Here is a 27,731-nt window from a genome sequence, read left to right as displayed (position 1 = left end):
TGTGAGTAGTGTAAGCAAACTTTCTCACCTCTATACCCTGGGGTAACACAAACAAGTCAGCAGCAGAGGCAGGAAAAATCGTCACCTCTTTTAAAAAGGGTGTATGGTTGGATTGTCAAAGAGGTGTAGTGACACTCCCATCATCTCTCTGAATATCATCACCTTAAGCTCACACACACAAACACACACACATACACACCTGTGTATACTTGATAACGCCAAAATGGTGATGTTATGCCTCATCGCTTAACCTGTCGCTTACCGGCTGGATGCACCATGCATCTATGGAGCTAACCTCAAATTTTAGTGACAATGTTAAACAAGAGACCCAGGGGTCACGCGCTCACCTGAGTATCGCAATTTCACCTTCCATGCATTCTTGCACACTCTTACCTGAGAATATTTGAAATTTAGGTCTGCATATGGATCCCCCCCCCCAACTCCAGGGCGGGGGCAGGCAGCCCTGGATCTGCAATGAACAAACTTGGAACTAAAGTCATCAATGTACAAACTCATGGTATTAACTTTGCTTTATCATTTCTGGTTCTAGAGTAGAAGACTTTAAATTTTCCTTAATGTGGGGGGGGGGGGACATGGTGCCCATTTGAAGGAATTGAGATTCTATCCACCTAGGGATGCTACCTGCTAAGTTTGTCAAAATTCATCATGAGGTTTTCAAGAAGAAGATGAACATGTACAATTCAGGCCCCATTACAACTATAGGACTTCTCCCCCATCTCCTCTCCTGGGTCCGAAGGGGGGGGGGGGGGACGGGCACCCCTGATTCCGCCAACCCCATGAACAAACTTGAAACTAAAGTCATCAATGTACTAACTCATAGTATTATCTAAGCCCTATCACTTCTGGTTCTAGAGAAGATTTTTATAGATTCCTTAATTTTAGGGGGTTTGGGCCCCCAGGCCCCCCCCCCCAGGTGGGCTATGGTGCCCATTTGAACAAATTGAGATCCTATCCCCCTAGGGATGCTACCTACCAAGTTTGGTGAAAATCAGACATGGCGATCTCAAAGTGAAGATGAAAATGTACAATATAGGCCCCATTAGGAACCCTCCCCACCCCCCTCCCCTGGGTCCCAAGGGGGGCACCCCTGATTCCCCCATGAACAAACTTGAAACTACAGTCATCAATGTATTACTCATAGTATCAACTAAGCCCTATCACTTCTGGTTCTAGAGAAGAAGATTTTTAAAGATTCCTTAATTGTAGGGTGTTTGGGCCCCCCCTGGGGCCCCCCAGGTGGGCCATGGTGCCCATTTGAACAAATTGAGATCCTATCCCCCTAGGGATGCTACCTGCCAAGTTTGGTGAAAATCAGTCATGGGGTTCTCAAGAAGAAGATGAAAATGTAAAAAGTTTACGCACGACGGACGACAGACGACGCACGACGCACGACAGACGCCGGACGAAGAGCGATCACAATAGCTCACTTGAGCCTTTGGCATGCATGCTACTTTTGATCTCTTTTGACACTCCCCCCCCCCCCCCCCCTCTCTTTATGATTCCATTCCAATAATTCAATATGCCATCAATGATTTGGCATAATTAATGATTTGGCAAGCTGCAAATCTTGATGTTTATATTGACTTGGCAATGAGTAGAAGAAATGTTCCAAACATTTTCATTTAATGCTTCTGTTTATTTCTGAGAGTACCTTGCCTCCGTGTTTTTCGTAATACCCTCCCACCTGCATATTTCAAACAAGGGTGGTTGTTTAACATAATGCCAATCATGCTGACATCTAGAGTCTTGCATGTTTGGTGTTTTTTAGGTATGGGCACAATTTTCATTAATTCTAAAGGTCATGTTCATTTTCTCACTGAAACTGAGAAAGTTTTACTGAAAGTATCAGTCAAGTTTCTTTAGGCAGAGTTTGATTTTGTCTTTCGCAAAGCTAACAAATAAAAAGCCTACAGTTCCTCCAATAAAAAACTTCATGCTTTAATTTTTCAGCTAATGATATTTACAGTGGCAAAAGAGCTTCAGGAAAAGTAATATACACTGTAGTCCCATTGTACATGTACACAATGAATTGACATGTTTGTGACAAATTGATTGATAGGCTACGGCAAATAACCTTGTAATGTCCTTCACTTCAACTTCGTACTGCAATGAAGCATTTCTGTATCTCACATTGATAAGCTAAAACAGCACAAATTTTGTGCATGGCCTCCAGACTTTTTTGGCCCCTAGAAATTAAGGTCCTGGCAAATATGACGCCAAATGATACCATGATATTAATGTTCTGCACCGATACTGCTAGGGAATGATGAAATGGCAAAAACAAGTTTACAAGGTTTAGTTTGATCATTGTGTGGGCGATTATGCCCACACAACATACAAATGAATGATAAAGTGCAGTAATTACATGAATGAAGGATGAATGTGGTAGATGGGATAAAAGATTCATAATTAAATGCTGATAGATGTGTAGCATACTTAAGGCCAACCTACAACAAAAGACTGCTACCAAAAAGTAATAAATCAGTTGAAAAATATGGTAATCAATGCCACAATAATTCTCAGAGTCAATCATTTAACTTTGGAAGAAATTGATGGGATCTAATTTTAGACATCAAAATAATATAAGGTACCAGTATGTATGATAAAACAGTCTTTATTATGAATTACTGTATGATACGCCGAATATTTCGCGAGGTTTTTATTTTCGTAAATTTGCAAACCGGGTGCTATTCGCATTGTTATTCGCAAATTTAAAGAATGTGAAAATATCAACTCTGATTCCGACACGAAAGTGATGTGCACACATACATATGTATCTCCATTTAGTACTATGCTCCACAATCGCGAATTTAAACACTTGCGAAATTGGTGGGAAGTCTCAATTCATGAAAAATTAGACTCGCTAAATATATGACATATACGGTACACCATTGTACCCACATATGACACTACGTCCAGTGAATTGCTTGTACTCAAATATTTGTGACATCAATGTTGGGATTTTGAATCATAATTTTCTTTTTCTAATTCTTTCTAAATTCTTTTTATCTGAACAACACATCCATACCTCATGACAAACACTAACAAGCAAAATTTCTACCCAATATCATTTCAACAACCATCACACGATCTGAAGGCATTACTCTTGCGTTTCATTGGATATTGCCTTGTTTTCACTGCACGTTTTTCCTAATAAAAGCACAGAATCAAAATTTGCGGTGGCTGAATTCTTTCATGTCATAAGAGCTGTGACATGGTGCAGAGTAAGGATTATTTTGCTGTTGTTCGTTTCACATTACAAACATTGATGTAAAATAATAGACAGTGCTCAGTAAAATACCACAAACAAACCCACACAGAGAAACAATACAGAAACTGCTGCTCATCGCACAACACACACACACATACAGTGCATTCCTTGACCATCACTATACCCTTTGTGGAGCCACAGCGGTTCATTCCGTAATCTTGTCATGTAGCAACCCACTGCAGGAATATTACTTATGAATTGACACTCATTACTGGAGAGCCCATGTACTGTATTGCCTTGAATTATTCATGTAATCAAACTTCATTACAACGCTACAAGGAGAGGGTATGGTAAAAGTTTAATGCTAATACACAATAATTGCATGAAACTGACAAAAGGGAAGGAGAAAGAGGGGGATAAATTGATAGCATGTATCTGCAGACCACAGAGTACAGGAAATAATCTGGAAGTAATCACGAGGGTAGGATGGATTACAGGTGCGGATAGAGTGCATCTCAACTCCCATGACACCACCATAACTTCATCCACACAGGTCACCCAGACAGGGAATGTCGTCCTTGCTATATCATGTACAAGTGATTAATCTTCATAGCTTTGCCGTGCCGCAACCATCCACAATTTCAAGTTTTGGTTATCTCCTATGGCTGGTCTATCCTGAACATATGCTTAATCTATACGGTACATGTATATCATCGGCTGAGAATGAGAAGGGCGCTAAGTTGTCACTAAACCTACAGTGTTCAGGGCAACCTTCTCATTCTCAGCCAACGTCTTGTATGTACATTGTACTACATGCACATGGTGTGTAGTACACCAAGCTGTAACATACCCTCTCACCATACAAACTTTGAGCATGTAACATTGAATCATTTTCAGAGAGCACGCTTTTAGAATCTAACCAAGTACATGGGTTCTGTAAAACCAGAAATGTTTGCGTGCATCTTAAATTTCGCAAATTTCCTAAGAGTCAAGATTCATGAAATTAAAATGCATGTGAACGTTCTTGTCTACACCATCATGCATTATATGCTGGTGGCAATTCACAAAAATTCTGTGCCGCAAAAAAAGGCCAATGGCTCCAATTTGCACAAATTTCATACTGCGAAAGTATCTTGCTTTACAGTACTACACTGCTAACGTCAGTTCTTGATTCTATTTTTTTTTATAACCTGTTTCACACTAACTAATCAGTTAGTGTATGTGTAGTTGTAACCTTTCCTGAACATTCATGACAAATCTTGTATGACATGACTGTCAAAGCAAACACTTGAGATGTTATAATTTTTTTTTTTTTTTAATCAGTAGCCCTGGGCAGCTTCCCAGTTCCTTTAAAGCAAGTTTACACTACATGCAGAAACACGTACATTTGAAAAAAAAGGTCTTGCGCCCACACTGTGCTAAATCTTTTACCAGAGCATGATGAAACATGAGAGACGTCTAATGGGTGACATGGGCTGTGGTAGAGGGTCCACTTCTTGACAGAAAGAGAGAGAGAGTACATGGAGACAAAGACCTCTGACAGACGATCAATGCTCCTTCAAAACTACTTTATGGGGGGTTTTCCATGACAGAGAGCACTGGGCACACATCCATGACATTTGAGAGTCTCTGTCTAGACGGCTAACTCAATTTCGGACGTAAGTAATGGAATTCAGCCAAAGTTAATGGAATGGTAAACAACATCCAACCGGAGGGCTTGCTGGGAGCAAGTGGTGATCTGCACTATGGCCTCATTAACCTTGATTTTAGGACAAGACTTTCATCCCCTTTAATTGACCGCCACAAAAAAACAAAAACTATGGTGTCCAAAGGTCATTGTAGCATCACATGGCTATCACAAGTGCTTTCTACAAGTCGCTTAACTTTGCAGAGAGCTGCCCTCAAAATGTAGGCAAGGTTCCCCCCCCCCCCCCCCCCCACCCCCCCCCCCCCCGTAAGCGAGGATACTTGATACCTCCATAGTGTAACAGACAAAAACAAAAAAAGTAACAATGATGAGAGCTGCTATGATACTACTACTCATACTAAGGCAAAAAAAAAAAACCAAGAAAACAAAGAACAGGTACTGTGATTGCAATTCTTAAAACAATGAAGATAGATTAATGATGAGAGATATTTGAGGAAGGACTCGTACAGATTAAGGTTGCACCACTCAGCACTGGTAGAAATGGGATTGAAAAGAATAAAGCCATTTACTTTGATCATATCCACCTCATGAAAACTATGTATTATAGTTAAGGGTATGTCTAGACTTGTTAGAGAGATGAGAAAATTATGTGACCAGATATAAATCATTCTGTTGAACTGTTCAAGGTAAAATGCTTAGTTTGCTGCCTTAGGTACAGTTGAACAGTCTATGTGAATTTGTGATGGAGTAGTTACGCTAAATTCTTTGTGTAAGAGGTGGAACGTGCTTCAGTAATTACGCTACCCTTCTCTTCTCTAAGAGTAATAATCTGAAATCCAAGCTAGTCCTCCTGAAGTGACTGTAAAGATGTTTTCCATTCCATCTCAGCAAGGAGCTTTGATGATCTCAGAGGCAGGGATAGATATACCGCTGTCAGATTGTTTGTCCTACTGTGAAAACCTTCTATCACGGTTTGGCAAGTATAAACGTGTACGAGACACAGGGAGAAAAACCAGCTGTGTCTACTCTCGGACCGAAAGTAGCACATCTCTGCGGTAGTTACACTCTTTGCCTAACTGTGATTTTTTTTCCTCCTCTATATAAAATAGAATGCCATGTATCCAGGATTTTTATAACCACAGAACAGAGACGGTGTTTTCCTCAGGTTAGATTTACATTCGTCTATTCAATAAAGTTATTCATTGCCAAAGTTATGAGATAAATATGAGTGGTGATACATCATCATTTCATACAGGTATATGTTCTACACATACAAGTGCTTCTGAAGCTTTAAAAAAAAAAGTGATGACTGATCACCTGTCAGATATTATCCGTTTTACTATTTGCATTATCCATTCTCTATGAGCTAATACTCTTCCTCGTTTGCTTTCATTTTCCCTTACTCAACAGAGATTGTGTGTGGACATATTATCTTCATGCTAGATGCTCTTTGCAGAACCAAATCTGCTATTAATTAAAAATCTTCTTAAATGCAATACACCAATCAAATAATGACAAAAATTTCAATGTTTTATAGTTTTCATAAAATATATCTTCGTCACACAGAACGAATTGTTCAAGATAATGTTTGTATGTGTGTGTGTGTAAGAGTGTGTGTGCGTCTGTGCGTGCGCGTGGATTTCTTTGTGCAGTGAATTCCTTTCATTCCATAAAGGGACAAAGGACTCCACGCAATCGAAATTTCATAATCAAGTCTTCATGGAATCAGCAGAGCTATGAATAATGTATGTCTCTGACTCTGATAATATTGCATGCTTACAGCAGAACTGCACCTTTCCAATATACTTGAGCCTCAAACAAACCCAGCCGCTTTGTTGTTGTTGTTGTTGTTGTTGTTGGGATATTCTAAGCATGCCATCAGTGAATGAGCTTGGGGTATTCAGGACATACACGTTAGTACATGTTCAAGCTATGCTGTCCTAAAACACATCTCGCTCTCTGAGCATTATAAATAGAATTCTCGAAATGACCTTCCTCGCCGTGTGGGCATTGGGTAATACTCGTTTTGTGCCAATAACAAATACATACGATGCAAGAAGAGAGGAGGCATTATATGATGGGGAGAATTCAAGGTTGCTCTTCTCTCCAAGGATGATGGTGAGACTGCATCTCTTTCTCTCTTCCTCCATCCTGTCCTCCCTCCTCCCCAACTCAATTTGATTCCATTTACAGAAGAGGCAATTTGTTGGGGAGGCTTTCTGCAATCTGCCGTTAAAAACTACAGCGCGACAACATGTATGAAATGTTCCCCTTCGCCTCCCCAGATGGGAGACAAACATTCCGGCTGCTGTTCAGAGAACTTTTTTTTTTTCCTTCACTGCGACAGTTCTTCTTGATGCCATCTAAGAGGGCTGAGCCAGCATTAGGACGCCAAGCAAAATGAAAGCACAATATCAATTTATCTTGGGGAGAAAACTGCATCAATAAACATCCAGGTACATGATAGCCACACAGCCATAAGCGCAATATGGAATATATTTGGCAACTTCAGTCAGTCACAAGGGATAATGTTCAACTTAACCACAGTGTGATTATTCTAGTCTGGAAGATAATAACTTCAAATCAATGAATGTTTTACCATGAAATGAATTAGGATTCTTGCGACTCAATCCTTAAATATATCATATTGATTTTACTTCAATGTTTCTCCTTATCTCATCACATGCAAACTTTACTCTTCGAAATCCTTTTAAAACCACAATTGTTTTTACAGTGTATCTACAGAAACTTCTCTCTTAGTCTTTCAACTGATCTAATTCAAAAGCGATTCTAATGAAAACATTTTATGTAAGCATGACTCTACAACTTGAAGGAATTAAACTACAGCAAAAATGACAGCTTAATGCCTGAGCCCTTCCACAGTTGTCTGCCTCCATAATGCATTATTTGGGGGCCCCATAATGGATGTAGGTATTACATCTCTTCCAGGCAGAGGGTGTGGAGCTGTGTGCTAGGGAGGCAACTCTTGATGCTACCCACAAAAAGAACAGCAGTTTGCCTACTCTATTCACGACGACAGGCCTCCCACGGTCAGAAATGCGACAGTGACAATGCATTTCCCATTCCGGCCCTGCCATTTACAGGAAGCTGCCGGTGACAACACATAAGGTCATGACTTTTAAGTTGTTGTTCTGTTAAGTATTCAGGTCACTGCATATGTCAGTCAAAATAAAGGATCTCTCCTTCACAGCAAGACTGCCGTGCAAGGCATTATGCATGCTATGCAAAAGGCTTGAGCTGTATGTACAAAGTGATGCGTGGAACAAGGTCAGATCTCCAGTAGATGTTAAACAACTGAATGACTATCACATCAAGCGATTCTTTACAAAACATGTTTTCAACAACTTACGTCCACCACAGCCAAGTAATTGTCCTGTCCACAAATCGTGCACACATCATGCCATTGCTTGTAAAACCAATAAATGACCTAAATGTGAATTGAAACATATTAGCGCTAAGGCAACAGCCAGCAGAATTCATCACGAGTGCCTCTTAAAAAGGGTAAAATCTTTGCCATCCATATTGTGGTGGTAAATATGTTTGTTTTGTTCTTTTTTTTCACATTTAGTGTAGCTCGCAAGGAGAAAATAAAGTGTACATCGCTCAGTAACAGCCCCAGCAGAAAGCATAATGAAAAGATAACATGAGAAACGACACAGGCTATTATCACTCACTTTTAATACACTAAGAGAGAGTCAGGAACAGACTTGTACAAATGTGAGGGAAATTATTGCCGACTCAATACAAGTTAATAAAGCATCAACCAGTACCCGGTTTACTTAAACTGAACAAAAAAGTTTTAACCAACACTTATTCTTCCTACAAATGGAAAAGAACACATGTACACAGCAAATTCATTACTTGCAATTACACATCACTCCACCTAATATTAGGCTGAGGGAGTCAATAATCTTTCATCCTCTCCACTTGCCTATCAAACTCGATCTCATTCACTTCTCCTCACTGTTTCATTGCACGCTGTGTGATCTAGCAGTGAAATCTATTCCACAGGGGGCCCCCGACAGTCACTCATTCATGCTTACTATGTCGATAGCTCATATATGAGTACATGCTTGTCAATAGCCGGCTGGTTTGCCTTCCTGCTGTGTCAAGACCAGCCACGGCAATGATGCATATTGTCGAGAAAGCAGCTAACATGATTCATCTGTCCTTGAATATATTTCGAAAGCTCATCAATTATTAATTACACCTGCTGATCGTGCGCGGCCGTGTCCATGGCGACGCGGTGATTGCCACTTGGGGGATACAGGGGCCGCACTCCCGCCGAAATGAGTTTTCGCGCCTTCCTGACCCCAAAGCTCTATGTATGTCTTCGCGTCTTGACCCGTCACATGATCACGCATTAACACTCTCTAGAAACAATGTACCCCGTCATGTACATGTGGGTAATTCCATGAAGTTGGGGCAGTGTCCATGTAGCATAGTGATATTTAAAAAATACATTTCAGCATAACTCAATATTAATTATGCTATACATTTATTGTTTGCAGGCTTTACATTTGCATTGAGGCCACACATTTTCCTGGAAATTTTGTGCCATTCAGACTCAATTTTGATGAAGTTATTAAACAATATGTAACAGTGTCCATGTAGCATCGTGATATTTTAAAATTTGGTCCTAAGAGACAAATTATTGCAATTAGCTTGACCAAAATTTGATGCAATATGCATATTTACAAGATATGAATGAGATAGCTAAATATCTCAAATTCCCTGTACACAGTTTTAATTTCAAAAGAAAATTGCAAAATGTATCACGATGTTATGCAGTGTCCTTTTTTGTGACATTTGGTGGACACCGCGTAGCATAGTGACACACTGTGTAATTTTCTTGTAAAAGTAAAACTGTGGAAAGGAGAGTGAAGATATTTAGCTATCTGACTAATCTAGTAATTATGCATATTATATCAAATTTTGGTCAAGCTAATTGCATTAATTTGTCTTTTAGGACCAGATTTTAACTATCACGATGCTACATGGACACGTCACGATGCTACAGGACACCGTTACATATCGTTTTGATAACTTCATCAAAATTGAGTCTGAATGGCACAAAATTTCCAGGAAAATGTATGGTCTCAATACATAGAGCCTATAAACAATATCTGTATAGCATAATTAGTATTGAGTTATGCTAAAATGTCACACTTTGTGCCCCAACTTCACGGAATTACCCACGTACATTCCAGAAACTGCCCCAGCTACCATACTAATATTTTATTGTTTCAGGTTGTTTTGTTTTGTTTGTTTTGCTTTACTTTTTGGTAAGGAGAACTTGTGAGAGGGCGTGAATAATGCTCTCAAACAAGCAACGGTCTTATCACCCAGTGAATTGGTATTTGGTCATATCTCACACAAGGCAGTGTTTTATGAGCGTAGCATCCACAAGATTTATGCCGCTGCAGGCTGAAATAGGCTCCAATGACTCACAGGCAATCCAAGCACAACCTGGATGTAGCCATTAAATGATTGCTCGTATTTCTGTGTATTTCAAAATGCACTGCCGCCCACCCGACTACTAATACTAACAATAATCATTATTACAAAGTCTTTCTTGAAGGAAAAGCGACATAAAACCTACAAATTACCGCTATGAAATGCAGAATTCTTACAAGGACTTATGGCCCATGGAGTAGGCCTACATAAGTATCAAATTGGCATAAAGAGAAAAATAAGATTAATATGAGGTTTTAAAAAACCTCATCGCACATCATCACAGAATTTTATACATATTGCTACATACTGATAAACATTTCCTCATTTTGTTCACTTGGTAACTTCATGGTGGAGTGGGCTTAAAGTTTGACCTAAATATTTACAGATCTGCCCACAGTCTCATTAAAGTTTATACCCCAGAAGTTCTGACTTCAGGCATATCAACTGTGGCATTTGAAAGCATCTTTCTTCTTTAGGAAATTACAACACAGCACAGTGCATATTAGGCATCCCAATTTATAACGGAATAAGTAAGCTCTCTATCACACAAGTGTTTCCTTCCTCTTACTTCAAAAATTGTTTTTCCTGCAAAACATTCAGAAATTGTGCTCTCCAGTAGACCTACATTTTCATGAGATTTTTTTGTAAATATGTTGTACATAATTATTTTTTAGCATTCTTTCTCTTTGCTAATGTTATAAGAACACCAACTCTTTCACAGCTTTTTTCTTCATCATAATTTGCAAAAGAAAATGCAATTTGATACATACTTTACTATAGTGATATTTTGAAATTACATGATAGTGTCGACACACAGAACTATGGGTTGGACAAAGTTCATTCACATTCACACCTGTACATCATGGTTATGAAAATGTGCCTTTAATATGTACAACTTGTAACACTGGTAAAACATCCCCAAATGCAAACCGTGGCACTGCACGACATAATGAAAAAGGGGAAATGTGACATTTCATTTTGATTTATCTGTGACCAAGGAAATCACTAAAACAAACAAGGAGTTATTGAACAGCATACAACTGATTGTTTCCTGACAAGTGTTCAGACCATGTGCATGTCACATTCAGGATGTTGACCGAAATCATTCAACACTTTTGTAACAATGTCTCATATGGGCATTTGTATCAGCAAACAAGCAGTCTACCTAAATGCTGAGAAATGTTCTGTCACTGCAATTTGTCCACATCAATATCCATGAGCTAATTGTTGATTGTTTTTTTTTCTAACTCTGCTTTCATCTAATCAAAGCCACAGTGTAATTATCATCCATTCATCTGTAAATTTCTATTAGGTAATTTAACGAGCATACAGCATGCCTGTTCTTTGAACAACTGATTTGTCAATCACTTGCAATGAAAATGTCTCGACAGAAGAATTTCATGAATTTGAATAACTGAAAACTAATTTAAGTGAAGAGCTTGTCTTTCTTTCCATTACTTTGAAGCTTGACTGCAAAAAATGCTACAAAGAACAGATAAATTAAGACTAGAATTACTTTGGAAAACATTGATGTTTGTATCATTTATGACCAGTATAGCACAGAATTTAAAGATGAATGAAACTGACGAAACTTATAGGAGACCCCAGTACAGTACAAAGTACGGAGACACTAAATTCTGATTTATTCTTTTATTCCAAACTCTTAAATTACATAATTCTCATCATGGATTTCTATATAACATGTTCTTTCCTAATTTCAGACCCTGACACAAGTCGCAGTTGTTAATGTTGTTTGAATAAATCAGCTACACTTCCACAATAGAACATGTCAAGAATACAATCTTCACAGTATCAAGATATGCACAAAAGCAGGCACCCTCTCACTGTAGTCCTGATTTTAATTGCTTTTAAGTCCCACTTTTTAATTTGATAACATCGCAATGGATGTTACATTAAAATGTAACTTAATTTGAAGTGAATCTCTGAACATTGGATTATCCCTGCACTCATTTCATGCTCGTATGAATCCAACACCAATTCAATTAATTAGACCTTGACTTTCCCAGGGAGATGGAAGGGGCCTTCTATAATTCAATATACTTTGTTGGACTTTATGTACTTTCATTCTCCAGACCTGAGAAAATTGAAACACTGAGCTCAAATGCGACACATGCTATTGTGATTGTTTACAAGGATATTGAGTGGGGGGGGGGGGGGGGGGAGGGGTAAGGCTTGGAGCTTGAGAAGAAGGTCTAACTTTTTAAAAATTCATTGTCACTTGATGCATTTACCAAATTACCACTGTACAGGTTTCTGCTCTAAATGTATTTTCCTCCTTCGTCTCTTCCATTCCATAGGAATATCAATTGCTGCGATACAATCAAAATACACTCAGAATATGATTGGTCTTCTACCTGCATGCTACTAAATGTGAGCACGAGTGTGTATGTGTGTGTGTGTATGTGTGTTGTGTGCCTGTGTCTCTGCAACAACTTAACATGAAAAAAAACAATCTACCAATGTCAGTTCTACCTACATATTACATTATATTATGAACATCAAAAACATTCCAGCAGATGCAAATCATTTTAGACATAATCCAGACATGACATGTTTTGCTATAATCATCTCCCCTTGCACAAGGGTTATAATCTTCCAATTCAGAGAATTCTCATTCTGACAGTTCCAAATTGCAGTTTACGGTGGTTAATTGAATCTACATCACTTTGGGTGAGACAATTAGCGAGACCTGATCAAAGAAACCCGTCTCCCGACATCTCATCAGAGGCAAGACTGCCTCGTTCACGGAATCCATCGTCTTATCTTCTGCGGGATGACTCACAAGCATGAGAACCACCTTGAGGAGAAGCCACACCCTACCAAAGTGAGATGCATCAGCCTGCTTCTCGAAATGATGCCTTCCCCGTTTCACCCACCGAGATGGGGTTTATTGCATGGGTCCTCCGAGTGAGCGAGGGGGGCCCCTACCTTGCCAATGCTCTCAGACCACGCCGAACGCATTATAAGCCACCTCCTGGCAACGGGAGGAGAATGGTGGTCGGCTACAGAGAGAGATAGGCATTCTCCTCAGATGGCCAAGTTGTGGGTTACGACGCACGCTCAGGCTTCGCAAGTTAATGCGGGCACTGTAAATTCATGCACTCGTGATGGAGTAGCTTGTTTACGCACACACCATCCTGCGTGAATACCACTGCAGCTCGCCCCCACTGGGGTGCCGCGTAAGATGCCGGCTCATTCAGAGTATTGCCTGAGCTAACGGCAGAAATAACACAAAGTAGGAGTAAAAAAAAAAAAGACTCTTTGGTCTGACTAACAGTCTTCATGATGCAATGCAGAGAGAAAACATGGCCATGCATCCAAGATGTGGGTCACACTTGTGGGTCACCCATTTTAAAGAGAGAGCTCACAATAAGTACACAAAATACATCATATACTTGTACATGTAGGTCACTTCCAAAGTGACAAGCAGGCTACAGAGGGGAATATGACCTCTGGATAACCAATGTTGTATACTGTAAAACGAGGAATTTTCGCGTGCATTTTAATTTCGCGAATTTCGCGAGCGCCAAGATTTGCGAAATTGAAATGCACGCGAAAGTTCTTGTCTACACTGTATGCATTGAATGCCAGTGGCAGTTCGCGAAAATTTCATGCCGCAAAAAAGGCCGTCGGCTCCAATTCGCTAAAAATTCATGCTGTGAATATATCATGTTTTACAGTATAATATGGCTCAATGTGTCCCATGTCATTATAAAATATAAGTGCAGCATAATTCACATGATTCAGCTGGCCTGCACAACATGTTTTACTTTGGGAAAAAAAAAACAAAAAACTTCTATTTATGTATAATTTGGTTAAGCCAAGGTAATTCATATCAAATTGCTTCAAAAATGTACCTCATATTTTATATGAAATGTACAATTGTACACATACCTGCTGCTCAGTCATACCTATTCCTCTTCACCTCTCCTTCGAGAGCCAAACTATGGCATTACTGGGAGCAACTGATATTTCTCATCCAATAAGTCATCTACCCATACACATGAAACAAACACCTCGCCTAGCAGTCTTGGATTTAGCTTTTCTTTCGTCTGTGGATTATCTTGCCAAGTTTGCCTATCAATGCAATACAAAGAGAAAATTAAAATGTGAGAAAGTCACACACTGGGGCAGGGGGAGTTTCCAATAAAGAGTGATTGCCATCCATTGGGTAAGCTAAAACTCTGCAGACAGACAACCAGACATAATCTAGTACTGTACAAGCTGTTATTTTTGTGAGGGTTTCATTTTCGCAAACTTCACAAATCACAATTGGGCTGTGAATTTATCAATACATGAAAACATCGCCACACACTACAGTATCAGTGCACTCATGATTGCCTTGGTGTCAAAACTTGTGAAAATATCTGTATGTGAAAATAGAAGCTTTTACAGTAAGAGACGGACCACTGGACAGACAACCCAAATATGATATACTAGTATTCTGCAGCACCCTTGGTACAGTATGGGGGTATGAGGGTGATTGTTATTCTTCATATCAACTTTCTCTAGTATTATTAGAAGGCCTCCCTGACACACCTGGGCCCTATTTTATGAAGAGTTAAAACTGATTATATAGTTGAATTCTATCATAAGTCTATGGCAGCCTGCGTGTTAAGGAAATTTATAATTGATTATATTTTTTGATAAAACGGGGCCCAGATTAGAATTCCACCACAAATGTTATTTCAAGGATGTCATGACAATTAGACGCGAACGATTTGTTTCAAATGCTATGTCATCCATTCTGATCAATGCTCTCCCCCCCCCCCCCCCCCCCCCCGCCTTATCTCCCCCTCCTTTCTTTTCTGTATATTTATTCCCATCTATCTACCCTTTGAAAGGGACACTCTTTATAATGATTGGGTGGCAGAGATGAAAGGCGGGTAGTCCAGCACACCTGACACCCCGGGGATCAGCCAATAATCATGGACTCTCCATAGTCTCTCCACCTCAGCAGAAAGCACTGCTTCTGCTCTACAGATATGTCACTCATGGTACTGTATGCTTAATAGAGAGAATGCATTTAGTTGTGATACAATGACATCCAATCATTAATCTGGTGATTCAATGACTTGATTCCTTTATTTTGATGATCCATGTTTTCAATCAATTCTTTAAATGTTTTTATCCATCTCCTTCATTTACTTTTATAAGATCAGAGACATAAGCTGGATGATACATACAGTACTTCAAACAGCAAAAAAACAAGTCAATTGCATTTCAACACAAAATCTATTTTGCATGATGCTGGTAAGCTGTATACAGTATTATTGCCTGGTTTTACTGCAAGCTACAATGTACGCTCAATCTTACAAATGATCCTATGTTTTGTCACTGCGGCCTATTCAAGATAAACAATGGGGGGGGGGAGAGCTGAACCTCCTCACGAACTGCTGACTTGGTCTTAATCATGCCTGGAATACTCTGTCTTCAAAGTTTAATCAATGAGCCATGGGTCATGAGCTCCAGTATTTATAAGCAGACAGATTATTCCAAATGAAATTATATGTGCAAACTGGCAAGCAACCTGAACTGCTCTCATGGAGGGGATCGATATGTGATTAATTAGATTGCCATGTTGCAGGGAGAAGCCATCTGAAAACCTGCCCCACTCTAGCTGCCTGTGGGCTGTTTGGAATGGGATACGACGGGCTCCACAGGTTGCATAGAGTGCTTTCCTTGGAGTTGACGTTTCAAGGATATTCTAAATTACCCAAGTATTGATTACCTTAAATGCTTTATCTAAGCTCTCCATTATATTTCTTTATAGACAAATTGACAGCTTGCAGCAAAGCCTCGTAGAGTGAAGCACTTCAAGACATTTATGCTCCTTCCAACTCATTCCCTCTTATTTTGTACACCCTTTAAAAGCAAACACTAAGAATAGAGAATGATCTTTATTACCACAGTGGAAAAAATTTATAATGTCAATAATGCTGTAATGATATCAACATTGATTGATAAAGCTGAAAGCAGTTGTTTAAAAAGTATGCACTTTAAATATAGACATTGGCTCAATTTAAATTGACACTCTTCATCCTTCCACAAAACCCACTATCACATTTTGCAAATATCAATCAATTTATCAGCTTCTATCAATTTCTGATGTACCGTAACTCCTAGTCAACCTGAACAATTGCTGCCTATCCACCTGCACTTCCGTCAAAGGAGAAGATCTCACCTGTACATAGTGTATCGGTATATCATTGTGAGGATCTCATGTACAAATGGGCTGACTGAGTATCCTGCTTCAGTTGTGTAGAGAAGTGCGGATAAGAAGAGATTGGGAACATACATGTACAGTGTAGGTGCTAATTGTACTTCAAGAGGGAGATTTTGTTGATCCCTTATAAGTTTTAGGGCAATAATTTGCACAAGTGTGCTATATCACGTATACCAGGCTTCAGACTTGTGAGCAGATGCTATCTGGAATTAGGAAACTAGAAAATCATATGACGGATTTCAGCAAACTATCTTCATTCCCAGTATGGTGAAATACTATTCCTACTGTAGTTCCAGTAAACCCTGGTAGATAAACAATTGACCAAAATAATGATTTGAAATACATCTTTAACAAACCAATGGAAGAGTTGAAAGGTGATGATATCATCACTTAATCACTTAATGTACTTTGTTTTCCCAAAAGTGTTTAAATATCATGATATTATCAAACATCATGAAATTTTGCTTGGTTACCAAGAATGTCTCCCAACACATCTCACAATAATACACCTTAGTCTTTTTTTTCTTTTAAAAAATGCAAAACTAACCCTGTATCACTCAAGAATACGCTCCCATACAGCACCCAGAATAATGCTTCAAGGAATTATTTCAGGATCTGAATAAATTCACCGGAAATCTATAGTATTGTTTCCCCCTTGATCATAAAGAAGTTTCCAGATTTATCATTCTCAGGAAAGGACAGGTACATTGTATAAGTTGTCCGTATACCTACATCAAGGCCTACATGTTTGTACCTTTACAACATACCAGCTTATGAAAGGAATCTACTTTTTTATAGGGTGGCAAAATGGAAACACAAACTTTATGACACTGAGGTGTTTTTTTCTTTAAACATCAAAATACTAAAAATACAGAAGACATAGCAGAATAGAAAATAACTTGATCTATCAGTATTCTCTTTGTTTCATTTTTCACTGTGTTTTATTTTACTCTATTTGCTTTTAAAACTCAACTTGAAGATGAAAACTCATTTTAATACGCTGTCGAAGGAAGGCATTCATCTACGACAGCACTTACATACGTGTATACATGAATTTGTTATGATGGCATTCATTTGTTTCTAAATATGATCTGATGGATTAGGGTGGGTAGATGGTGTATGGGCTCCATGAATTGAGTATTGTGTCATGTCTTCCTTTCTACACATGTGTGAAATGTTGTGTTGACAGGAAAGGACACAAGCCTTTTTAACTTCGCCATTACTTGGGTCCTTTATCAGCCTACTAGACCAATATGGTTACATGTTTATAGTATTCATTAATAATGCAAAGTTTGATCAAATCTGGATCCTGTTACTGTACATAGTAACAGAGTGTAGGTAACTGGTTCAATCCACAATCTGCATACAATATGATAGCTCTCCTTCTAAACACTGTTCCCCTCGCTATAAAATTTTGAGTCACCATCTTCACATGACAGGCACATACACTGTATCTTTTTTCACATTAAATAGATACTACTAGACACCACATTTTTTTTTTTTTAATGTATTATAAATTCAGATGCTACATGCATAAAACTCCTTACTTATTAGGCCAAGCAAAAAAAAAAAAAAAAGGTCTCCAGTGACAGTACATTTATATCATCATGAGCCAGGTTTCACGCACACAGCACCTAGCACTGTGAAGTCATTTCGAAATGTGTAAGAAAGCGTCAAAATCAACTTTTACCTTACTTTGGAGACTCAGATGTAAGTAGTTTAGGCTGTGAAATGTTTAGTGTTAATTTGTGCATAAATCATTGTACAAAGCAGTGACAAATTAGGCTAGCACCTTGCACTACGCAATGGCTGCAGATTAAAAATAGTAAGATATCAAATTGTAAGGACCTCCCGCATTACCCCTCTCAGAAAATCTGGACCAGAAACTACTTTCTTTTTTTACTTGGCCTTAGATACTTCTTATTTGTCTAGAACCATCTCAAGATAAGTACATCTCAGGCCCTTAAGAGGGGTTTGAATGAATTGACCCATGGCATAGCCATCTACATGTAGGTCCTATGCACTATGGTCATGGTTAGGGGTAGTTTTTTTTTTTCTTTCTTTCTTTCTTTCTTTGTTTAGATAGGATATGAGATCTTCGAATAGACGTAAATCTAATTTGATCAGTATATAAGCTACGAGAAAATCACACAATTTAATAATTTTATTTTTCTTTTTTTTTTCTTTTCTTTTTTTTTTTTTTTTGGGGGGGGGGGCAACATAATAATCAACATATTGTGTATTTCCCTAATTTCTGGCCTTAAAGGGACTGTACAGTACTGGTTGGGGGGATTCATGTTTAGAACATTCCTAAGTGAGATAATGAGAAACCTCATATGAAATATGAAAAAGCATGTAATTTTAAGAAGGATTCAACGCTTATTTGATGAAAATCGGTTTTCAAATGGCTGAGATACCCAAAAAAGTGATAATATTAAAAGGCGACATGCCACACTTTTATTGGGGTCTCTTTGTTCCACCTTGTTTTTGGATATCTCAGCCATTTCAAAACCGATCTTCATCAAATAAACTTTTGATACCCCTTAGAATTGTATGCTCTTTGACATCGCATAGAGTGGTTTCTGAATATCTTGCAAAATGTTAAAGGCTAAATTTTCACCTCGACAAGAACTGTACACACCCTTTAAAATGTTTCAATTATTCTATCCAGAGTGTGCATCAGAAGGTTGAATTTCAATGAGCACTTCGCTAAAGCTTCCTATATGTTCTGGTAAGGGACACACCCCCACATTCCCCCTACCCCCCCCCCCCCCCCCCCCACATGACAACGCCGACAACAACAACAACAACAACAACAACAAAACAAAAAACAAATCCAGCATACTGCCATGTTCCTCCAAGATCCTACCCCTCTCAATTGCTTGACTCCTTCAGAAAGGTCCACTATTTCTAATTTCACCCCCCCCCCCCCCCAAATCCTAGTTTACGGGCCCGCATCCAGTCAAGCTGAGCTGCATCCAGTCAGCCTGCTGGCAGCAGTGGCTAGTGCTGTATCTATGTGACAGTCTGTCTATCACGAACACACATCCACACGACATCTACACTAATACCTTCTTTCAGAAAATCAAGCAACATTATTCATGCAAAATTAGAATCGTCGATAATCATAGAATACAGCAAATACAGATGTTTGGGGGTAGTCACTTACTTGCAATTTTTCATCATCTCCTCCTGTGTCAGTATTTTGACGGGTGCTAAAGGCTCCGTGTTGAGGTTGTAGTTACGGAAGCATACCGCTAGCTTGTCATCGAAATTATTTACCAGATCTTCGATGGATGACGATCGCATTTCGTTGAAATTATCCGGACTTATTTCCTCCTTTGGTGACAAAACCGGCAATGCCTCTCCATTGGAATTTATGACATCTGCTGAACTACGGAAATCTATGAATTCTGGCCATTCGTCACTGGCATCGCCGTTTTCTTCGAACACAGCTAGTGGGGCTGCCATTTTGGTTCGAATGATTCACAACTTGCAGCCGCCGCACATTCTCTAGTGCAAGTACGTGGTTGATGTGTGAACTCTGGCCGGTGGGCGCTGGCGCAGGTCACCGTGTAGTCCCGCTGGATTGGTATGTAAATACGGGCCAACTTGACGTACACAAGTCTGCGACGTGGTATAATTTGTACACGATACACCGACGCGCCTACACACATACAAATCTATAAGAGTACCCTGTATTCAACGTGCATTGTCAGTGGAAGTGCCCCATCTATCGGTAGCTGACAGTAAACGATGTGAAGAAGTTACAGGACATCGAGAGTATAAAATCTTACAAAACTATTTGTACCGGTATAGTTATTGTGTTCTTACAATCATTACACACAACTGCCGGCTTTCAAGATTGTAACATTTCCGTCTACTAGTAACTAGTACGAGGTGTAAAAAGTATCCTCATCATGTATAAAAGCTTTAATTTCGGATTCGTTCGGGGAATCTATCTCATCAATTTATTCATCTATTTCCTCAATTTGCTGTCTTGTTCATACTCCTTGTCTAATTAGATTATTATATGCATACTGCTTTCCCTTTCCATCTATCCATCTACGAGGAAATCCACTAGACATAAGTTAAGTTGGGAAAATATAAGTGAGTCTTGAGAAAAAAAAAATGTATGATGCGCCGCACCATATCACGCTTGGGAAGGGAAATGTAAATCGTTTAGAAACCGCACCACAAACATGACGGAGGGACATGGATCGAAAGGGAGTCAATCGGGATTAAATCAAGTATACATCACACGCACGTATGGTAACATGGTAACATTCTGGTAACATTGAAAGACTCGGTATATGTCTATGTGATGTATATGTATAACAACATAACAATATTGCTTTACTGAGGTCCACCATTATACTAATACATGTAAATACTCCAAAAAGTATGTTCTGTTTGTTTTGTGGGGTGTTTTTTTTTTCAGATTAGCTACATCTGTTGAGTCGCGTTTACTAAAACGAGGGTTATCGATATTTACAAGAGGTAAGTTATCTGCAAGAAAAAGAAAAGGAGAATCTGTTATATACGGTTAACTCTTTCAATAACTTTTGACAAGAGCATGAAAGAATAGGATAGGACGGTAATTGCTTAAAGGGGAGGCATCTTCTTTCGTAATTGATTGTATATTGTGGGTATGACTTACATAGCAACTTTCATTTTACTTTGAATAATACATCATTTCTTCATCAAGTTACCATTGTGAGTATAAGCAGGGAAATGTATTCAAAACTACTTTGTTTAAAAGGTTATCACTTATGTTAATCATGACTTGTCGAATCACTAAATTTTGTACAAAATGCAATTATGAATTTAAATGCAAATGTAAAGTTTACAAGTAAGAACAGATTATAGATTTTGTTCAGGGTTGCCATACTTTCAAACTTCTTCATATCAAGCCCTGCAACCCCTCAAACATTGATAAGAAAACAATGTAAAATAACATTTTTAAGGCTCATTGATTTTGACAATGACTGCGTTATGATATCACGATGTCAAGATATACCCTTATCCTCATATTATCTTGAACATCTATTTTCTTTGTAAAAGTAGTGTTCATGAAAAAGCTGCAAAAACTATCGAATGAAATGAAATGAAGTGAAATTTTCAACTCAGAAGAGGTTTATCTGTATTCCACAATAACTGCAACATTAAAACTGAAATGAAAGCTTGGAGTGAGGCGTATCGAGAGACGCAAGAAAAACTGTTATCCGGCCAAAATATTAACAACACATTTCTCAGAAAAAAAGGAAAACAAATCAAATGGCCATCATCTCTTTTTTTTTTTTGGGGGGGGGGGGCAAATGTTTGATGAAATGCTTGATGACTGCTGCGTCAGGTGCAATACAAGCTCACATTTCTTTCAACAGGACAGGATTTATCCTATACATTTCAAGTTCAGAAAGAAAAACAGTAACTAAAACAACCTACAAATAAATCAACAAATTAATGAACAGCGAAAAATACAAAAGTCAAACCCTAAAACACAACATCAATAAACAAATCAAGCTATGCCCCGGCTCCCCCATCACACACACACACACACACAGGTGGTCATCCGTACCGCATGCGCGTTCCCGATTTTTCGGGAAAGGGGTATATTTTCAGGGCTCAGCTCGGGGGGAAAATCCCCGAAAATTCCTTGAAATGGGGGGGGGGGGGTCCTTTATCATATTTCCCCTATTTTTTTCCTTCTAATTAGGGGTATTGTTTACAAATCTTTCCCAACATCTTTCAGACATGTCCATCTGTAGAAATCCCAGCGTGAACCCCGAGTGAAGGAATAGTGCTGTATAGGAAGTACATGTACATCTTCACTGGTACAATCAGCATGAGAACGTCTCTAAATTATATTCCTCTCCATGCAGGTGCTGAAATTGTGGACACTCTTTACCTTAGCACTCTCCATTTATTTAGGGGGTAATTTTGTTAGTTCCCTTCCAAAAGAATGAGATGGGGGGGGGGGGCAGTTCTGCTGGCCTCCCTTCCAAAACCCTGAAATAGGGGGGGGGGGATTTTGATGGCTCCCCTTCCAATAGCATGTGATAGGGGTCAAAATCCTAACCCATTTCCCTCCGTAAAGGGGTGGAACAAGCGTGTATTGTTGACCGCCTGAGTGTGTGTGTGGGGGGGGGGGGGGGGGGGTAGGGATATGCCTACCTATGGCAAAGAAAATGTATATGTGTTGCAAAGAAATATCCCTCCACTGTGGGATCATCTTCAGACCCAATTTTGTTTGTAATTATTGTATTGTTTATTCATGAAAGAAAAAATGTTGTTATAATTATAGTGCAATTACGCAAAATATCAAACGATGTTCAGCACATGATGGCACCCCCCCCCCCTTTTCAGGACAATATTCATGCAAACATACATGATAATTATTATACGCATACGCTGCAATATATCAAACCATGACAATTATCTGTATGCACACAAAAACACCCCTCCACACACATGCATAGACACCCCTTATCGCATGCACGCACACACACACACACATGCACACCTTTTTGCTAAAACCAGGGAGGTGATCTCGATCTCTGCTAAACCCCTCAAATAGCATCTAAAATAACACATGCTTTGGAATTTGGGCGTCGCGACTGTACAATTAATCAAACAAAGAACCATTAACAGCAGTGAAAAGAAAAGATGTATAATACAATAACCAGAGGATGAACCATTTAAACACGCAGATCGGACAGACAGACATACGTATATACACACATACATATAAACAATGCACATACGCACATACACACAGCTAGAATGAAAATCTGATGTGGTCATTAGTGTTGACCATGCACTAAGAAATATTCTGGACATAGTACCTGTTCATCGACTTCCTCAGTGGTGATATTTTGCCTCTCAGAGAGCACGAAAAGATATGAGTTGTAAACATACACATCATTATTCATGCCTTTATTATTGGCCAAAATAATTAATTAGGTAATGACATTGTGTGCACCATTTCTCCGCTTGCTTCTCAGCCCCCCCCCCCCTACACACACACACACACACGATAATATGTAATATATATATATATATATATAAATATACATATATATATATATATGTATATATATGTATATACATATATATATATATATATATATATATATATATATATACATACATTTGTATATTCATTCATGCTTGTATATACATCGTATTTACATCGTTACACACATGCACATACATAATATTCCCTTATTCATCTATCTATCTATCCATTTATCTCGGAAAATGCAGATATGGTCCTTATTTTCCAAAGTGACCACTCTTTTGTAAAAAAAAACACACACACAAACACGCTTAAAAGAGAGAGAGAGAGAGAGAGAGAGAGAGAAATACAATGATTTATCCTCAGGTTAGATAAATGAGAAGTAATATCTTGTCCTATCACAGTAAAGACTCCAACCTAAAACATGCTGGCATACATGCATACACATACATACAGCGTTAACAAACAACAAAATAAAGAAGGCTGTCGTCTACCAGTGTAATATTGCTGCACGCGGCAATGGCCGCCAAGCTTGGCTCTACATTCATTCAAAATGTCACGCCTTCTTCGGCTGCCGCTTTCATTGATGAGTAATATGGCATAATTCTCTCATCACACTTAACTGGTGTTAATTAACATATCTGCTAACGATTTGCTCGGCTTACACAAAGACTCGTGGTGGGGAAAATTATATTGTTCTATTCATCCTCCAGGTATTCACCGTCACTATACAGATTGAGCCGAAAAGAGCTGAAACTGGCCGGATGCCCCGTTCTCTTCAGTCATTATCTGTTTCATTGGGTAATTAACATGACAAAGCAAAGATTAATCTGAGAGTTCGTTGTGACGGGGTGCCCGTTCAGCTATGCAGTAGGATTACCCTTGATTTTAAACACTGAAGTTAGCCCTGTTTATTTGAGTGATAATGTACCTCGCGCGCCGGATAAAGCTATTATGTGGAAGCGGCTAGCACACACGTTGCTATCAGAGGTAACTCGCCGGGCGAACAATAGCTTCTCATTTATCGCGTAAAAGGCGAGGGACTGTAGTCGACCACATCGGGTGTAGCGACAGACGGTGGGTTTGGCTTAAAGCAATGAATAGCTTGAAAAGGCGTTCGACACAAAGCTTTTAGTTTGCGACAAATTTGCATAGAACAAAAGCATGGTTTGGTGGGTCTGCGTTTATGTGCTGGAGAGTTAATAAACGCTCAGAATGCTTTGAGTGGTGTCGATTTTTTTCATCTCGAGCTTCGTGGGAACGGATGCAAACCAAAACGTTAATGCCATTTCTCATCTGAATGTTGTGGCGTGAGGATGTCTTTTCTCGAATCATATCTTAGAAAAGGTCATCTCCTTTTCTAAATATAGAGAAGAAACTGCGTCCATTTGCAAGTGAACCATAATATCTAACTGAAGCAATCAAGGGGAGTTAGAATGTCGCCAGTATTATCCGAGAGAACGGGAAAACGTTGTCCAAGTCCCATAGCATCGCCAAGACTTCGGAAACGTGTCCGATGCAAGAATGCGGAGGAGGAGAGCGAAATCACTCGAGAGAAGATGGAACTTGCAAAGACCATCGCAGAGTTTCGCGTTGGCGTCTTTTCATCCTCAACCTCCTCGTGTCTCGACAAGCCCTTCTCCGAGGACATCGTTTGGTCAGGGAACCTCTACGCTGAAGGAAATGCACCCAGCGATACACTGACTGAGACGCTAACGCCATCGAATAAAGGTATCTTGTGGATTCATTTTTTCCTATCATTTTTTTTAAATAAACACAATGCATTTCAAAATTCTATCGCTGTGGACATTATAACTAACTTGATTGCCAGGTGATATTGTTTAAGATCGTGGCCTGTGTTGATGAAAAAGATCTCTTAACAGACACATCTATAGTGTCTACTCTATATTCAAAAAAAAAAAGAAGAAGAAATTTTCCCGCTGTCGCATAAAAACACCTGCAATTTATATGCAGCGAGTTTCATACACGTACTGTAGTAAGGTTGTTGTAAACTCGCTTAACTATCTGATAAAAATATGCTTGCGTGTTTCTTTTCACATATCGACAAAGCAAAATGCACTTGGGGATTAATCTATACATATAAACGGTCTCGAAGTGTACTGTTTTATGCTTTAAAAACACCATTCAAGTAAAGAAATTCATTGATGTATCGTATGTACCATTCAAATGCCTATTGCTTACACTGTACACAATGCAGATTCCTACATCTTATGTGTTTGTTTGTTTGTTTGTTTATAAAATGGACTAGGATAAATTGCTTTAATTAAATAGGTAACAGTGTTAGGGGTTACTATAGAACGTGTTTGTATTCAACACAGTCCGGAATGACCGAATTCTTTGCTATAAACATGATGGTCTTTTTCCGTTCCTGCACAGATCAACAGCCAAGCCTCATCACTCCGGCAGACTGTAGCCCACCTTTCTGCATCAGTATGGACAAAGACGCGGTAGCAAACATCACAGCCCCGTATGGTAATTCACCAATTCTTCCGGTCCGTGCGCATTCGTTATCCCGCGTCGTGACTGCTGCCGATCCATCAGGTGCGGCGCCACCAGCCACACCCAGCGGCCCCAAACCACCGCCGTCGTCGCGGCGGCGCCGCCGTGGCTTCACCGCGTGCGAGACGGAGCTGCTGGAAGCTGCGTTCCACATTGCCGACAATCCCGGATCCGCCACGATGAAGTTACTCGTTCATCTTACCGGTCTCGAGAAAAAGAAAATACGGGTATGTTGAGAAGCTTTTGAAAATACCGATTTATCAAAAGTGCTTCACAGAATTGTCCCTGACAACATCAATATTTAAAAAAAAGAGAGAAAATGGTAAAAATAATATTGAAAGAAAAAATACAAAAATGCAAGAGCACCCATTGCTCTCAAAGGTGGTGCTGGTGGGGGGGGGGGGGGGGGGGGGGCATGTAGAGAACATTGACTTTGATCAAACCAACCACTAACATCCTATCAAATTAATGAGTTTCATTTTCAGCTATGCTCTTACAGTCTCGATCCTCATTTCCATGCCCACATTTTGTTTCTGTTCTTGAGTATCTTTTTTATACTAAAATTATTGAATTTTACCTGTATTTTGACCTAAGATCATTCTCAGTTTCATTTGTATACTAACAACATGGGTATCCTGCTCTCCCTTTCCCTGAACTTACATGCACATGGAACTTGCACATAGAATGTTTTTTTTAATTCCAGTTTTTATAGAATATTGTCATGATTTAATTCAAGTAATGTATGATAAATAAACTGGAGGAATATTGAATATAGTGTGACATAGATATCCTACATAATTTCATGTTGAAACAAAGTGAGCTATATTCAAAATTCATTCTAAACATTTTACTATCAATGGAGTTTATGCCATGTTTATGCTCTGCAGTATGACCTGTTAACACCAAAATAAAAAAAAACAAAGAAAATGATTTCATTGTTTACTTAAAAAGTTTTGCATTAGTGAATACATGTAAAAGTGATGTTTAATGCTTGTGTGTGTGTATGTCTCAGCATCAGTATAATAATTACGGCATTTCACTGAATGTGTTTTAAATATGTAGTTGGTTGTTTTTTTTAATCCTGTTGATTGTGTTAATTTGCAGGGATGGTTCAGGACTAGACGTGACCGCAAGGAGCGAGAGGAAGCCAACTCAGGAGGTTCACCTTCCACCACCACCCCAACGACAGACACCAAACCAGAGCCCCACGTTGCAGTTCCACCCCAGTACTGGCCCGAGCCCCTCCGACACATCCATGCCTTGGCACCCCAGTGTGCAGGGATGTACTTCACACCAGGCTACCGCTTGCCAGCGCAGTACCCGTCGGTTCCCTTTTCATCACTGCCCCCATCGCTACCTAGGGTTCACCCAGCAGGATTTGCCATGCCCCCAGCAGTTGTACCGCCTGCGGGAATGGTCCCGCAGCCGCACCCAGCCAGCTCGGCATCAACCCAACCACCGCTTCATCATCGAGCGCCGTCAGCAACCGTTGCCTCCGGGGGTTGTTCGTGCCCCGACTGCCTTCAGTCCGGAGCTCCGCAGGCACGACCAGCAGCAACAGCTTTCTCACCGGCTCCAAGCGTGCCCT

The 27,731-nt window shown here is 39.4% G+C and overlaps 1 protein-coding gene across 1 annotated transcript in view; it reads right to left on the bottom strand.

The window, feature by feature from the left end:
• The window catches only part of LOC139734590 (fasciculation and elongation protein zeta-2-like), a 79,568-nt gene extending 59,425 nt beyond the window's left edge, over positions 1-20,143 (bottom strand). Inside the window, exon 1 of the mRNA XM_071645375.1 lies at positions 19,775-20,143. Coding sequence (XP_071501476.1) covers positions 19,775-20,076 — 302 coding nt within the window. The 5' untranslated portion in view covers positions 20,077-20,143. The remainder of the gene's footprint in view (positions 1-19,774) is intronic.
• Positions 20,144-27,731: the final 7,588 nt, after the last annotated feature.

The sequence above is a fragment of the Diadema antillarum genome, unplaced genomic scaffold, assembly GCF_040938485.1.
Source record: "Diadema antillarum isolate AM-2024a unplaced genomic scaffold, OU_Dant_1.0 seq00000533_RagTag, whole genome shotgun sequence".
In the NCBI taxonomy this organism is placed as follows: domain Eukaryota; kingdom Metazoa; phylum Echinodermata; class Echinoidea; order Diadematoida; family Diadematidae; genus Diadema; species Diadema antillarum.
This window is presented reverse-complemented; position numbering and strand designations above follow the sequence as displayed.